At 38.0% G+C, this 17,792-nt stretch overlaps 1 protein-coding gene across 1 annotated transcript in view; it reads right to left on the bottom strand.

The window, feature by feature from the left end:
- Nucleotides 1–17,130, bottom strand: part of LOC136863581 (lutropin-choriogonadotropic hormone receptor) — a 97,131-nt gene extending 80,001 nt beyond the window's left edge. The window contains exons 1-3 of the mRNA XM_068226002.1: nucleotides 17,090–17,130; nucleotides 6,785–6,902; nucleotides 5,880–5,972 (exon numbers count right to left, since the gene is read on the bottom strand). Of these exons, the coding sequence (XP_068082103.1) occupies nucleotides 5,880–5,972; nucleotides 6,785–6,902; nucleotides 17,090–17,130 (252 nt within the window). The remainder of the gene's footprint in view (nucleotides 1–5,879; nucleotides 5,973–6,784; nucleotides 6,903–17,089) is intronic.
- Nucleotides 17,131–17,792: the final 662 nt, after the last annotated feature.

Below are 17,792 nucleotides of genomic sequence, written 5' to 3'. Positions count from 1 at the left end.
GCCCTTGAGGTGGTAGAGGTGGGATCCCTCGCTGTGTCCGAGGGCTAAACCGACCCTGGAGTGTGAACAGTTTACGAACGAACGAACGAACGAACGAACGAACGAACGAACGAACAAACATTTTTTGGGCTACTGGCTTTACGTCGCACCGACACAGATAGGTCTTATGGCGACGGTGGGACGGGAAAGGGCTAGGACTGGGAAGGAAGCGGCCGTGGCTTTAATTGAGGTACAGCCACAGCATTTTCCCGGTGTGAAAATGGGAAACCACGGTAAACCATATTCAGGGCTGCTGACAGTGGGGTTCGAACACACTATCTCCCGAATACTGGATACTGGCCGCACTTAAGCGACTGCAGCTATCGAGCTCGGTGAACGAACAAACAAACAAACAAATAAGTGTAATAGTAAACTTTCGGTCAGGTCAACAATCTGGTGGGTCAGGTGAAACAAAGTAAATGCCGCAAATCTAAGTATGAATATGAAACGTATTTCCTAGTGTCAGTGATGTGTTGTGAAGTGTAAATAAATGAGTGTGTTTACGCAACCAGCGGAAAAATGTATTGGAGAGGAGGCTAAGTTGACCACCGACCCACTACACGTAATTCTTTTGTTAATTCTGTTAATATTGGTCCTGTAAGTTCACAGTGGTATTATATTTAATGTTATTAGGGCTGATGATTGTGTTTTTAATATTTTATTTATGGTAATGGCGGTATGCAGCCATTGAACAATCAATAGATGTGTAACTACATTGAACTGAAGTTATTTTTTTGTATTCGTAGCTATAGTTCAACGTTTAGGTCTCATGTTTGATATTGGATGAGTCTAATAGTTAACTGTTTGGAGTCATTACTTATTAATGCTGTGACAAATAGATTTACAATTTCAGTCTTAACTACATTCTGTAATTTGAGTTAGTTTTGTGTCGTTAATTTAGTTGAGTTTTGAAATCTCTTTTGGATTTTAGTTCGATAACATCGTTATTTGTTCACAGTTAATCTTGATTTTCCGATGTGATTTATATTTTTTATCTCTGCTGTGTTAAACGTCAGTTTGTTATGTGGAAATTTATTGATATTTTACTCAATGCCACTTTTATTTAACATTCTTTTTTTTTTTTTTGCTAGGGGCTTTACGTCGCACCGACACAGATAGGTCTTATGGCGACGATGGGATAGGAAAGGCCTAGGAGTTGGAAGGAAGCGGCCGTGGCCTTAATTGAGGAACAACCCCAGCATTTGCCTGGTGTGAAAATGGGAAACCACGGAAAACCATCTTCAGGGCTGCCGATAGTGGGACTCGAACCTACTATCTCCCGGATGCAAGCTCACAGCCGCGCGCCTCTACGCACACGGCCAACTCGCCCGGTTATTTAACATTCATTTAATTATTTAATTATTAAAAAAAATATTTAACATTCATTTAATTATCAGTTGATTTGGAATTTTTATCTAAGTTCAATTTATATGCTTTTGATTAATAAATAACTTTACTTCATTTATCTTATTCAGTCCTAGGGTGGCCTTATTTCGTAGTTAGCTTGATCCGTAGTTAATTCATGACACCCCTATACCATCACGGTCCAGCACCCTGAGAAGAGAATCTACGTGGTGGTAGGTTATGTTTCTTTTTCAGACAGCCATGGCAGAAGTTGGAAGAGGCTCATCACTACACTTGCTCTGCTCAAAAGGTCACAGTATGTATGTATGTATGTATGTATGTATGTATGTATGTATGTATGTATGTATGTATGTATGTATGTATGTATGTCTGTATGTATGTATGTATGTATGTATGTATATGTATGTATGTATGTATGTGAGTGTGTGTTTGCGCGTGTGTGCATTCATGAATTCTCATTAAAACATACCAGAAAACTATTCACAGTGCATAACTCACAAAGGGAATTATTTTCTCGAGTAGTAAGGAATTTCTTATTTGCACTTTAGTATTATTTCATTTCGACTATGAGGCCAAGTAGTGAGGCCGAGGTAGTGTTCACTCTGACCATGTGGCACTCTAATACTTGAATGTTATGGATCTTACGGCTTGTAGCATCACGTTTTGTTTTTATAACTCAGTTCGACTACTGTGACGCCGTGTATAATCAACTGACCGCTATTGTAAGTGGAAAAATACGCCGATAGTAAAATTCTTGTGTACACTAAACAAGTGATATTAACTACAATGACCATATTGTACCTCACTACGATGGACTTGCTTGAATAAATGTAAAATGGGCCGTTATCTTTATGCTTTATACTTCCTTCTTCGAATATTTCCCACATGCTCACTTCCTTGCTTGTAATATCAATTTCACCCCTCCCCATCCAGTTACATCGACACCCTCTTACCGTTACCACTATATCGCGCCACTCGATGCATGAGCTAGTTTAGTACAGAAAGTACAAAAGAGGGATACACTACCTCTCTCTCAGAGGGATCTCACCGGTTAGTTTGAAGTATACGCGCAAAATGGTCTACAAATTTCTTGCAACTGTGATCCCAGTTTCTGCTACCTTCTTCCTTAGATATTGTACAATACTCTCTTGGTCGTGTTTTTGCCGTTTGGGTCATTGTCTATCAGCTATTAGAAAATTGAAATATGTACCTCACAGTACATTGCGTACCAATCTCATCTCTAAGGTGTTACAGAGTGATCGTATATTACGCAACTCCATTTGGTTACCTTTGATATCAAATATCCTTATTAAAGTACGAAAATAGTTTACTATATACTGCTCATCATCTGTAATAACTGCAGTCCGTAAACGAATATCTACGTATTCAGTAAGACATTCAAGTTAGCTGAAGATAACAATTCATTTATGGAAACGTGGGAGGAGTTCCTAGCATTGTGAAGCAGCAAGTAATTTGTTAACACTGCCTCACTCTTCGTGAAAATGACATTTAAGTATTCACTAGCAGTATCTCCTATAATCTGAAAGAATATTCAAATACAGCATTTTGGTCAATATTTTTCCAAACTTTTGAACTGAAATTGTCTTCAGCGTACTACCGATGACCTTGCTGCATACTCCTGTTATTCATGTGTGCCTTTCCCAAGCGCCCAAATAGGACGATGTAGATTTTGAAAAAAATCAGTAAGGTATTTGTAACTCGAGACTACTCATAATTAAACACATTTTTTAAGTAATAAAGACTGTAAAGTTAGTACGTATTCTGCTGAAAGGACAAATTACGGACATGGAAATAATAACTGGTTACCTGTACTATTGATAACGATGTCAGAATATATTTTTAATGCCTCTTCTAACGTAGTTCATTTGAATCACGGGATATTACACGTCATGAAATTGGGACAATTCCTTCTGATAAGTTTGGAACATTGAACGTTAGTAGTGGTCTTTCACGGGTTCCGCGGTCACAGCCACCGCCACCGCTTAGGTGTGTGGGCTTAATCTCGCATGAAGTCATAACCTTACGAAGGCTATGTGTGAAATATTAACCTTACGGACTTGTATTCGACTCTAGGCTTAAACTCAAACGACTACTACACTCACAGATCTAAGTTCGATGGTCGCGCTATCTACATAAGGGTTGCAAGTTTAACCATACAGGCTTTACCACTTCGATTCTAATTGTACACATTTGTCATCCCATAAATGCACATAATAATAAAATTTGCAATGTGCATTCTCATTAAGTATACAATCTTATTCTGTACGTCCTCAGGTGTAGAAAATAGATTCAAGGTTTACAACCCCATTTAAAAAATCTGTAACTCTCGAACCGTTCATGTCAGGAAAACATATTTTAAGTTTTTCTTTAAACAGTTTATATACAGTATATATCAACTCACTCATAACTGTCTGTTTTCAAATTTAGGGGTAACATTAAATGTCAAATTACGAAAATAAACACTTAGGGGTGAGTTGATATATATTAACTGTTAAATGAATATTTTGAGTAATTTATACCGCTACTCTAAACGTAGGCTTGTAGCAGATTTTAGAAGGCAGTGAAAGACAAGAGACAAAAGAAATAACAGAAAAAAAGAAAGTAGGAACCCGATATCGGGACATTAATGACTTCTTAGGTTAGGTTAGGTTAGGTTAGCCTTTTGTCATGTACAGTTCATAAAAGTTTTCATCTTCTGTTAACGTAACTTAGTTACTGGCAGGAGAGTGATGTAGCAGATTTTAGAAGGCAGTGAAAGACAACAGACAAAAGAAATAACAGAAAAAAAGAAAGTAGGAACCCGACATCGCGAATTCATTAAGATGATGTTTTTTTTTGCTTGTAAAATCTTATTGTTGTACATACAGAAGTGTAAATAAATGCATTAAATATTGATTAGTGACCAAGGGTTATAAGCAGTAACAGGCTAATTTGTAGTATAATCCGATACTTTTAACTTAATAGGCTATTTTTACCCGAAATTTTGAAAAGGAAATCTTAAGGGCGAGTTGATATATTTGTATAAACTATTAAAGGATTATTCTTAAGAATTTTAAGGTTAATCCAGTTTTCTAGGGCTAGTGGTTTGAAAGAATGATTTTTTAATTTAAGGGGTGTGTTCACTTCCAACGTATTCTTACTCTAAAAAGTAATCTGAAGTTTAATCCGAGACTGTTTTTAATAATGAAAGTTGCTTTTATCCCGAAATTTCGAAAGAAACACTTAGGGATGATTCGATATATATAAACACGTTGAAGGATACAGTAATTTTAATGCATGTTAAGCTAAGAAAAATATTTTTCTAAAGTGAGCAGTTCTAGAGTTGCAGTATTTTTAATAAATGGGGGTATAAACTTTGAATCTATTTTCTACGTCTGAAGACGTACAGCAATATGATTCTATATGTAATAAGAATGCTCTTTGAAAATTGCATTATTAGGGATACTTGTTGGATGAAAATGTGTAGAATTAGAAACGACGTGTTAAATCCTGCACGGTTAACTTGCAGTCTTATGCAGATAACCTGGGAATCGAAAGTGGGTCTGTGAGGTTAGTAGTCCTGTGAGGTTAAGCTTAGATGCGCATCTAAGCCATAAGTTTAAACTTGCACACGTAGCTTACGTTAGGTTACGACATCGTTTGAGGTCAAGCATGCACTTTTAGCCGGCTCCTCTTAGTGGTGGAGGCTGTCTCTCATGCACTGGCAGTGGCGGTAGCCGTTGAACCCGTGTAAAACCACTACTAACCATTATCGCTGCAGTTTACGTGTATATGTCATATATATATATATATTACTATTTCCTGCCTTCCTTCTTTTGAGACTTGACAGTTTCGCGCAAAGTCTTACATTGCTGAAAGAGCAGGGAATAAAGTCGAACCCTTACTGGCTAACAGAATAGTATTTTTGGTATGAAATGAGGAAGAACTAACTCCACACAAAATAGAACTGGATCATGTTCATATTACAGAGAGTTCTATATTCTGGTACAAGTCCGTTGAAATCGTTGATCATGCACTTCCTAATGGCTTCGGTGATGAGCTTCATTTTTCCCAAGTACTGATACATCTCTGGTACTAAGGCAGAACCCGATTTCGCGAAGAAAAATATTCAGGAGGTGCTTTTAAAAGGTAGAGAGCTCGCGGAAATTCGTATCGTATTTTAATGGCCTCTAAATTAAACTGGCATATATTTGTGAATGTAATAAAAACAAGGAAGAAATTCTATGCTTATTTACTCAGAAAATTCAGGAAACAAATCACTCGGTTGACTCAATATCTAAGTACTGATCATATCGGAAACTTTATTTTGGGAAAAGCATATTTACGGGCAACAGAATCATACCAGGCTTTGCCTTCATGCTCTTTGTTGCAAAATCTACTATATTGGCATTTAAACCGACAAATCAATTCTTTGACATTTCGGATTCTGCCTTAGCATCACGTACAAAACGTACCTGATGACGAGCTTCTTCTACCGGGTCGTGCCTAGCTGGAAATACAAAGGCGCAGCAGTGATAAGGAAAAGTAAGACGTGCCTCTTGTATGTTCTGAAACAAAAGTAATGACATTATTATCTAACTTATTGATTAGTTATTAATCACACAATATAGATCCATTTTTAAGAAGACATGGAAACATTTTCCACGGCATATTTGACTTCGTTGGATTGAATAACACTCCGAATGTTTATTGGAAGTTTATCATAATGTCATATGAGTGATTTCCAAAAGAATATTATAAGTATCGAACATACTGCCAATTTAGATACCCATTTTTAACAATTAATAAAAAAATATCCTTTCCCTCTGCTTGATTTTGTCCTGTGGTCTTAATGGATTTTAGTAAAGATAAATGAATACAGATAACTTTGTCCCGTTAACATCTGAATGGGTGAGGGCAGGTAATTGTAATGTCCGCAAATAATTTTGGTAAATTAAGTTCAATATCTTCTCAAACGAACTTCAAATTTTGTGGATTACTACATTTAAGTGGACAAGTTCCACGTCTACTTTACTACGGCAATGTCTTGAGCTGATTTTATTACAAATCAATGCTCTCTTCATACGACAAAATTTGTGAAAAATATATGTTATAATGAAGGATAATTCTGCATTGTTATACCATAGTTAGAAATTGGAACCCTTAGTTATATTGGACTAATTACAAAACAATGTCCCTTTTTAACAGTATAAAAGAAGAATATGGCAGAATATTAATTAAATTACATTGCATTCTGTTTGAGATAGATTATGGAATGATATTAGTAAAAATTCATAAAATTAGGTAACTAAATATATACATGAAGTCCAAAGTAAGGAGCTTCCTGCCGGCATTATGATCTTCCAGTGCTGACACGTACGGTGAAGTGGTATACAGATGGGAACACCTTGAGGCTCTCAGTGCTCTCGACGCGAAGAACTTCTAACTCTTGAAGACCTATGGTTGGAAGCTCCGTCACGGATGTCTCGGACAGGTCACTTTGGCATGCACAAAAAATTAGCAAAGTTTATTGAATCAGAGTCAACAACATGGAAAATGAACAAAGTAACTACATTCATTTTAATGCTATGGTATCCAGTTCAGTGAACATATTACAGCGAGAATTACCCTGTATTTGGTATAGAGTGTGGGAAACAAAAGATCCGAATTTCCATTAACCTGTAGACACCTAGCATTTGTGTGACACTATGTATACCTATTGCTCACCGTTGAAGGAAATGCAAATTAATTAAGCACATTATAGTTATTCATAGTGATAAATTTGTATATTTTTTAAATAAAACTAAAAATGATCATTCTGTGGTTGAATGGATCACTGTAGTACGCATTATTGAAAGTACTCCGTTTCCAATCTGCATCATTGTCTCAGTTTTCATAAGGAGACCTTAAGCTCAATAGAGATGTTTAATTTTGTCAGAATTCAATACTTGCAGTGTACACAAGGTAAAGGAGGACCAGAGCATAGAATTTAATAGGACATGAAAAAAAAAACAGAAAAGAGCAATAATGCTATAATTCCTATTTTCTGATCGCTGTCGTCGGCTTAGTGTCACTTATTACCGGAACCGAATATGACGCTTCCTTATTGTTACTAATTTCAACTATGAATGTATGTGTATAATTCGTACGCACCACCCTCTCGCACATATATACTAAGCCTCATATGACGCGTTGAAATTTCATCAATTTTGAGATCTGTCATGTCCCTTCAGATATTTCTAGGCTGAAAGTAAATGACTCTGTAGTGTAGAGTAGGCCTCATTTGAGCCAGGAAGCAGTACTCACTGTGACCTTTAGGTGTCAGGAGTGCATGGCGGGGGGGGGGGGAAATTCCCAAGTGTTCAGCTCACACGATGGAGGATATTTGTGCCTACTTGTAATAAAGACTGAAGTAAAGGCGTCACTGAGCATATTGTAAGTACTTTTAAGTCTTAAATATCATGTGATTCTTTAATATATTCATGGATGTTGATGTTGAAACATTTCATCTAACGTTTCAAAACAACAATTAAAAAATGTTGGTGTCACAAATGAGGCTGGCTTACTGTCTCTTATGGTCCCATGATATAATTAAGGTAATAGTATGACTGACATACTATTTGCAGAAGCCAAGCCTCAATGAAATTGATTCCAGTTCACTACAGATGCAGCCCGGACCATCAAGTTGTAAAATATCAAGACAGGTAATACCTTACTTCCTTTTTAAATACAGTAGTATAACCTGCATTGAAAAGGGCGGGAATAACTGCAGGTGTTGACTATTCATTACACGGTTCTTTTTCTTTCACCACAGTTAGTCTGCTGGAACTCTGAATTCTGTCAACTATTCTGAATTAATAACTGCCTTAGGAGAAACCAGCATGGCATGGTTATTTCATTTAGTGTGCAAGATGTATGAGACAGGAGAAGTCCCATCCGATTTTCGGAAGAATGTTGTTATACCTATTCCCAAGAAAGCCGGTGCTGACAGGTGTGAAAACTACCGCACCAATAATTTAGTATCTCATGCCTGCAAAATTTTAACACGTATTATTTACAGAAGAATGGAAAAACAAGTTGAAGCTGAGTTGGGAGAAGATCAATTTGGCTTCAGAAGAAATGTAGGCACACGTGAAGCAATCCTGACCTTACGTCTGATCTTAGAGGATCGAATCAAGAAGGACAAGCCCACGTACATGGCATTCGTAGATCTAGAAAAGGCATTCGATAATGTTGTTTGGACCAAGATATTTAAGATTCTGAAGATGATAGGGATCAGATACCGAGAACGAAGAATTATCTACAATCTGTATAAAAATCAGTCTGCAGTGATAAGAATCGAGGGCTTTGAAAAAGAAGCAGCAATCCAGAAAGGAGTGAGGCAAGTCTGCAGTTTGTCCCCTCTCCTTTTCAATGTTTACATAGAACAGGCAGTAAAGGAAATCAAAGAGAAATTTGGAAAGGGAATCACAGTCCATGGAGAGGAAATCAATACCTTGAGATTTGCCGATGATACTGTTATTTTATCCGAGACTGCAGAAGATCTCGAGAAGTTGCTGAATGGTACGGATGAAGTCTTGGGTAAGGAGTACAAGATGAAAATAAATAAGTCCAAAACAAAAGTAATGGAGTGCAGTCGAACAAAGGCATGTGATGTAGGAAATATTAGATTAGGAAATGAAGTCTTAAAGGAAGTAGATGAATATTTTTACTTGGGTAGTAAAATAACTAACGATGGCAGAAGTAAGGAGGACATAAAATGCAGACTAGCACATACAAGGAAGAGCTTTCTTAAGAAAAGAAATTTGCTCACTTCAAACATTGATATCGGAATTAGAACGATGTTTTTGAAGACTTTCATGTGGAGCGTTGCATTGTATGGAAGTGAAACATGGACGATAACTAGCTCAGAAAGAAAGAGAATAGAAGCTTTTGAAATGTGGTGTTACAGAAAAATGCTGAAGGTGAGATGGATAGATCGAATCACGATAGAAGAGGTACTGAATCGAATTGGTGAGAGGAGATCGATTTGGCTAAATTTGACTAGAAGAAGAGATATAATGATAGGACACATCTTAAGACACCCAGGACTTGTTCAGTTGGTTTTTGAAGGAAGTGTAGGTGGTAAGAACGGTAGGGGTAGACCAAGCTATGAATATGACACGCAGATTAGAGCAGATGTAGGATGCAATAGTTACATAGAAATGAAAAGGTTAGCACAGGATAGGGTGGCATGGAAAGCTGCATCAAACCAGTCTATGGACTGATGACTCAAACAACAACAACAACAAAATATTAATTGCTGTAATTTTCAGTGAGTTATAGCTATTTAATTACGAATTATAGCCACTTTTCATTATATCAATACATCTCAGTTCGTTGAAAGCTAGGCTGCTGTAGTACTGTTTGCTAACGACCGTGCAAGTATTGTCATAGCAAATGTTGCTATTATTTCCTCGAGTAGTAAGGAACTTCTCATTTCCACTTCAGTATTATTTCATTTCGACCATGAGGCCAAGTAATGAGGCCGAGGTAGTGTTCACTCTGACAATGTGGCACTCTAATACTTACTGTCTCTTATGGTCCCATGATACAATTAAGGTAATTGATTCCATTTCACAACAGATGCAGCCCGGACCATCCAGTGGTAAAATATCAAGATAGGTAATACCTTACTTACTTTTTAAATACAGTAGTATAACCTGCATCGAAAATATATTCTCTATATATACACAATAGAAATTATTTCACTCAAATAAATTGTGCGACAAAGAGCAAGCAAGAAGACCACCTCTATGCCCATCGTTGTGAATCAGAAGTAAAGGACGCAACATACAAAGGTACCTTGTTTTGTGCATGGTTTGCAATGTGTAAATGTATTCACGAAGGCGTCTCTCTGCGTTTGATTGGGTCTGGACGAAAGATATTAAGTACGATATTCCTTACATATTATTCCTTTCACTAGTCATTTAAACGTTCATAATGACGCTGGTATACCAAAGGTACAAACAGGGGAAGGTAGTGGCCGTGGCCTTAATGAAGTTACAGCCCCAGCAATTGTCCGTCGTGAAAATGGAAAACCATTGGAAACGAAATTCGGAGTACAACTCTAAGCCAACATATCCCAAATGAGACCTTACAGCTGCTCTGTCCAAATAGCCTGGCCAATTCACCTGATAATTACGTAGGCCTAATTATTGTCCTCGATACGCAGACTAATTGCTATCACTTCTCTCCCTCTGATGATAATGATGATGATGATAATGATGATAATTATGAGGACGCTTGTAGTTTAAAGGGGCCTAACATCTAGGTCATCGGCCTCTCTCTCTATCTCTCTCTCTCTCTCTCTCTCTATATATATATATATATATGCAATAACGTTTTCGAAAATTGCAGCACCATGAAAGAATGGCCCGAATGAATCCAAACTCGGTGGGTGTGTAGAACAGTGTAGCAGCAATAAGTGATTAGGATTCTAGGCCCATCAGAGCTTTACCTATCTTGTATGCAAGCATTCTTCGAAGAACGACGGGTACCAGTGATTCCCTGGCCTTATTTTCACCTGACATGTCGTCCACAGAGCATGTCCGTGATGTGGTTGGTTGGCAACTTTTCCTTTACGGTCCTCCGGTAACCGAAGTCGATGATTTGTGGACTCGCATACAAACTGCGTGGAGGGAAACACCCAGGAACATATCCAAAACCTCTTTTATTCCATGCCAGGATATTTAGAGGCTCCGATTGATGCGCGTGGAAGCTACAGAAAATACTGAATACTGAAGCTGAAAGGTCATGTACAGATCCGTGAACTTAACCATTTCTGTACTGCCATGTGTTATAACGTTCATTTAAATAACGCGTTTCTTTCTTGGTGTTACAGTTTTCATAAAGGTTAGTGAATATATACGTGGCATCCTTCCAGTCAGTAGCGAGGCTATATCGGAGACAAATGAGGAACAGGTTACCAGGGAAAAAAATATTCTCCTCATTTTTGGTTAATTCAAAATTTCTTCTACAATCTTTATATTTCCATGAGCTACGATACTACGTAGTTTGCCGATCATCTGAAAGATTACGACAGCAGACACTGTAGAATCAAAGAACAGTTTGCCTGTTGGCTAAGAGCGTTCTTCGTATTGTATAGGGGGAGCGGTGAATAGTGGTTTCATAATTTGTAACTCCTCATGGTTCAGATCAGGGGACGCTGATGCATGCCTCCAACGCTCCTTTCTGGTAACTACCTAGGTATAGTGTTGGTGATACTGCTGACTTTGGGTCATTAGTCCATAGGCGGATTTGATACTGCTCTCCATGCCATCCTATCCTGTGCTATCTTTTTCATTTCTACGTAACTACTACTTCCTACATATACCCTAATCTGTGTATGAAATTCATACCATGGTTTACCCCTGCCATTTTTATCAACCCTACTTCCCTGAAAATTCAACGGAACAAGTCTCGGGGTGTCTTATAGTATGTCCTATCATTTTATCTCTTCTACTGGTCAACGTTTGTCAAATCTTTCTTCCCTCACCAATCCGATTCAGTATCGCTTCATTCGTGATTCGATCTACCCATCTCAACTTCAGCACTTTTCTGTGACACCATATTTCAGAAGCTTCTATTCTCTTTCTTTCTGAACTAGTTATCGTCGATGCTTTCCATTCATACAATGCAACGCTCCAGATGCAAGTCTTCAAAGGCGTCTTTCTAATTTTGAGTCAACATTCGGAGTGAGCACATTTCTTTTCCTAAGGAAGGCTAATTTTGCTTGTGCAATTCTGCATTTTATGTTCTCCTTACTTCCGCCATCATTCGACTGCAACTCGTCTATCATTTTTTAAGGCAGTCATCACTGTTCATGAACTGAAGAACACTTGGACTGATCACGGAATGTCATAATTAAGTTGGCAGATGGTACAAAGTGTCGTATCAACCGCAAGTGTGATATTCCTAAATCGTAATCTGCAAACATCACTACCCACTACTACATAACTACATTCGCTTTTAATGTGATTACCGAAATATTGTCTTCCCTTGCCTTCGTAGTAGAAATACACTACAATTAAATCTCACGTTTCCTCTCTCCTCGCGAATAGTTAATATTACTGTGGTGAACTGACATTAATGAATGGTGTCCGTAAGGCATGCATGTCTTGTGACCGATTGATGTTCCCCAGTGCTACGTACTCATATTACTCATGGTGTATCTACCCCTTCGATATGTATCAGCTACGTGCGCACGTAATTTATTTATTTATTTACTTATTTATTTATTTAATTATTAGATACAGCCTATGGAGGGCCATTTTACACTAATAATAATAATAATAATAATAATAATAATAATAATAATAATAATAATAATAAATTTAAATAAGTATAAAAGATAACAAAGGTATAAACAACAATAATTAACAATTTTAACAGTAACAATGTAACAACAATGACAACGGTAACTGGCAAGTGTCGGTTTCAGAAATTAGGAAGAAGAAAGGTCAAGGGTTGGAGGGACGGAAGAAAGTGAAAACCTGGAGAGGACTTCAAAGGAATCTTTTAATTTTTTGTTTGAAGGATGCGAAAGGTGTGAAATTGTCGATATCGGGTAGTGAATTACCATGAGTAGGGAGACGGTGGAAGATAGAGCGTTGTTGTAAGGTTAGGCGCGGATGGGACATATGATGGGTGCGCCGGTTGCGTGTAGAGCGGGGAGGAACGTGTATAGGGAAGTACGCTGGAAGAGAATTACATTTGGTGTAGCCATTGATTATTTTGTGAAGGTAGCATAGATCAGAGAACTGTAAACGGCTTCTCAGGTCAAGTATACCCAGGTAGTTCATGATGTCGGATCTAGTTTTGTTCTTAAAAAACAGGATTGCGAGTCTTAACAATGAAAGCGAAAAAGTTAAAAATACTGTTTAGTTGAGATATGTTTGTGATAGCAGATGAGGACCAAATAGGGGAACAAAAGTCAATAATGGGGAGAACATACGAGACAAAGTATAATTTTAAGGCGTTAATATCATTAATTTCAGTAAACCTGTAAAGAATGCCTAGAGTACGCATAGCACAGGATTTTATGGAGTGAATGTGAGCAGAGAAGGTTAGTTAAACTCCACCATCGGTGCTGAAAACGGGCTACATTACCACTCTATTATGCTGTATGACTGTAGCCATTGCCTGTGCTCGTATCGACTGTGTGTAAACAACATCTACTTGGCAGAATGTACATGGTACTGGCCACAACGTATTCATCATTTCTGTGCCACAAATAATCCTGTCGTCGACATTGATTTTGTGCTGTTGCCATTACGTCATAAAGCTAAAGACTGTCAAAACTTCCATCTCTTGAGGACTTGCCCTGTGATGATTCAATTCTAAAACAACGATGTGTATGAAGTGCCATATTTCGCCAGTCACTATTCTATCTACCTATGTATTCAAACTCAACTTACCACCCTACCCTGATGTGTGCCTTTGGGGCGTGAGGCTGTAGCGGTATAATTTGAGGACTATGTGAAATCACCGCTACACCGGAAAATTGTTCGTGTGAAATTTGAATGGAAACGATCGTTTAATCTTGCCCAATAGAACGGAACTCTGCGATAACTAATTGCTGTAGAGTTGGGATTCTTATTGGTGCAAATTGTAATATAACTGTGGGCAATTGATTAGCCATTGGACTTTTATTGTACGCTGTCGCCTATGAGCTTGTTATTGGGTAGCTCCGCTGCTTGATAGTCAACTGTTCTGCACGGCGCTCCCTACACACTTCCTATCACATCCTTTACTATGCTAAGTATCTGCTTTCCAAGTATAACATCGCTAATTCGAACCCTCCAGTTTAAAATTAGACTCATTAGTGTGAGTTACCTTGTATGATTTGTCTGTAGTGAGTTCCGTCATTTTTATTACACTCGCATTGTCTTTTATTTCTACAGTAATCAGTATTGCTTGAACTGTATTTAACAATAGTCCTCTCTTTAGTTCTGTTTAAGATTTACTTTCCTGTTCCGAAGTTGGCATACCCTTTAGCACAACAAGGCCATGCTGCTGACGTCTGCCGGCCTAAGCGCATTCACTCACTTCTATCCCCTTAGCCCCCTGTTCCGTTAACCTTCACACTCACAGCTGCTAAAGAAATCCCAGATAGTCTCTCAGCCGCTACTATATTGAAGGAAACTGTGAAACAATAAACAAGAGGTCTTAACGTTTGTCACTGTAATGTGCAGTTTTTACAGTCCAAAACGCTAATGGATGAAATGCATGACCAGTTTTCTTCGCGCCAATTCCACGCAATTATTATATCAGAAACGTGGTTGACCAGCAAATGCCCAAGCTCAGCTGTTGACATGGATGTGTACGTCCTTCTACGAAATGACCGCGAGGGTAAAGGCATTGGTGGGGGGGAGGGTTGCATATGTTGCCAGAGACCTCCCCCCTCAAGTAATTAGCCAATAACCATCACGGTATGAATGTAAGCCGGAGTTTTTGTTTGTAGAGTTAACCCTGTTTAGAGCAAAATGCTTGCTAAGAGTGGTTTACAAGCCTTCGAATGTAAGGTACTTGACGGACCTTGAAACTGAAATACTAAACCTTCTGCCAGACTATGAACACGGTATTTTAAAGGGAGCCTTCAACACAAATTTGTCAGACAGTACTGCAGCTTCTACTCGACAGTTTAGTAATAATTTTGAAGCATGTAACAGGACAATTTTACCCCAGAGACCAACCCACCACACTAGTTGCAGTCACACTCTTCTTGATCTAATAAAAACAGAAATTCAGCGAAAGTTCTGCAACTTGGACAAACACCAGCCCCGGGACTATATGGACATGACATAATCTACCTGTCCTACCAATTACAGAGCCCGAAACCAAGGACGTCAGATGAATTGACGCAGCCAAATTAGAAAGAGATGCTCTTTCCGTGCTGTGGATGGAGATAAATCGGGCCAATAATGTAGAGGAAATTGTTTTCAATATTTAATGACCTAGTAACTCAAATTTACGATCGGCGTCCCGCAGTGTGCACGGGAAAGGGTTTCAGAGTTCCTAAACCGTGAATAGAGGACGAAATTCTTCACGTAATCGCTAATCGAGACACTTCTCATAGACGATACAAACACTACCCAGCGGAAGTGAACTTCGGACATACTGTATAAAACTCTGCGTAACCAAACGACCTCTAAAATTTGAAGTGCTCGGCTATGTTACGCCCATAATTTGATTATACCTGACCTTTGCCCTGCGACAATGTGGACATCTATGAAATATTTCGGCATCAGTAACCACAAATCTAACGAAGAACTAAATATTAGCGTAGACGAAATAAACGACCATTTCATCTCGCCAATGGGAATTACTCCGGTCGGGAAAGAGAAAGCAATTAAATGCACATGATAATACACCATCTGTAAACAGGGACAAATTTCACTTCAGTCACGTCAAACCGCAAGAAGTGATTGCCTCATTAAAACGTATCAATACCAAGGCTAGTGTCGTAGATAATATAGGCCACGAAATTCTCATGAAAATTCTCCATCACATCATTTATCCATTGATGAATATCTTTAATTATTGACTGCAACAGAGGACTTAGCCGGAAATATGGAAAATGGCCATAATTCGCCCGCTTCCGAAAATAACACTGCCAAAGGACGTCAGTGACTATCGGCCGATTAGCATCTTATGTGTATTGCCAAAAGATTTAGAATTCATGGTTCACAAGCAGATTACCAACTATATTACTCAACACAGTCTTTTCGATATCCACCAGTCCGGCTTTAGACCAACACGCAGCACTTGCAGTACATAATATATGTGGCTGATGACATAAGGCAAGCTATGGACTACAAACAACTGAATGGTCCAGCATTATTGGACTTTAGTAAAGATTTCGAGACTGTTGACAGAGACACACTTATATACAAATGAAATAGTTTAAATTTATCGGCGAGTGCACTCTAGTGGATCAGTTCCTATCTCACTGGCCGCCGTCAGTGCGTACATAATAACAACAATGAATATTCAAATTGGCGTACGGTTGACGTAGGAATTCAACAAGGATCTCTACTGGGCCCCCTCTTTTTCTCTCTGTATATAAATGACATATCTTCCAGATTATAACACTGTAAATACTACTTACACGCAGATGACTTACAGATACATATAAACAGTAAACCCGAAAACCTACACTCAGAAATACTTCACTGGAATGAAGACTTGATGACCATAGATATATGGGCCAAAACTCACTGATTCAAATTAAACCCATCAAAATCCCATGCTATAATTATTGGTTACCCTAAATTATTTTGCAAACTCAATCGAATAGCGTTACCACAGCTTTCCATAAGAGAAACTTCCATAAAGTATACCCAATACATAAAGAATCTTGGTGTAATATATGACAAATATCTGCTCTGGTCTGCCCAAACTATATCTGTGTGTAAAAGAAAATTCGGAACTCTGCACTGTCTCAGTAAATTGAAATTCACTTTCCGTTTTAAACTAAAACTTCTTGTTGAATCACTCGCATTACCTCATTTTGATTATTGCGATATAGTTTACAACAACCTAGGAGTATAAAGGGGATAGAAATTACAGTGTGCTCAGAATGTTTGTGTAAGATACATCGGTGTACTTCGTTACGATGACCATGTCACACCGTCGTACATACGGCTCAGGCGGCTTCACCTGAAGGAACAACGCATACGTCATACTCTTTGCTTTTTGCATAATATTCTTAAAACTTCTCAAGCAGCCTATCTCCGTGATCGCATCAAACTCCTCTCCACAAACCATATCAAAAATACCCGATCCTGCGGCATTGTGTGTTTATCCCTTTCTGTACATAGAACAGCTATTTAAATTAAATAATTCACCATTACCGCAGCCCGACAATGGAATCTCTTACCAGTAGACGTCAGAAGCATGTCCAGCAGCTCAACTTTTTAAGTATGCCTGTATCGAAATACTAGGTAAACATGCATGAATCATCATATTTTGACCTGGAAACATCTCCTCCTACCTCCTCATCATGATTATTTCCCTCTTTACTACACAGATATTTTTGTTCTTAATAATCCTTCTCTTCACTTCTCAATAGAAGGCGATATCTCAGCATATTGTAGAAATGCATTTATTTTTTGGAACTTTCCCTTAAGTAGTATTTATAGTACTCATCATTCATATATTTTAATGCACTCTACGTACGATGTGTATTATATAGATGATATGATTCGTTTCTTACGTGTGATTACTTTCATTAATACTATTACTGTTATTATTGTCAATATTGTTTTCATTTTGTTTTAATCAGTAGTTATTACTAACAGTGTTCTAGGTTAAGGCATCCCTTACTTTGCCAAAATAAATAATAC

Source organism: Anabrus simplex, chromosome 2, assembly GCF_040414725.1.
Source record: "Anabrus simplex isolate iqAnaSimp1 chromosome 2, ASM4041472v1, whole genome shotgun sequence".
NCBI lineage: Eukaryota > Metazoa > Arthropoda > Insecta > Orthoptera > Tettigoniidae > Anabrus > Anabrus simplex.
The sequence above is the reverse complement of the archived record's forward strand: the minus strand, read 5'-3'. Positions and strand labels throughout refer to the sequence as shown.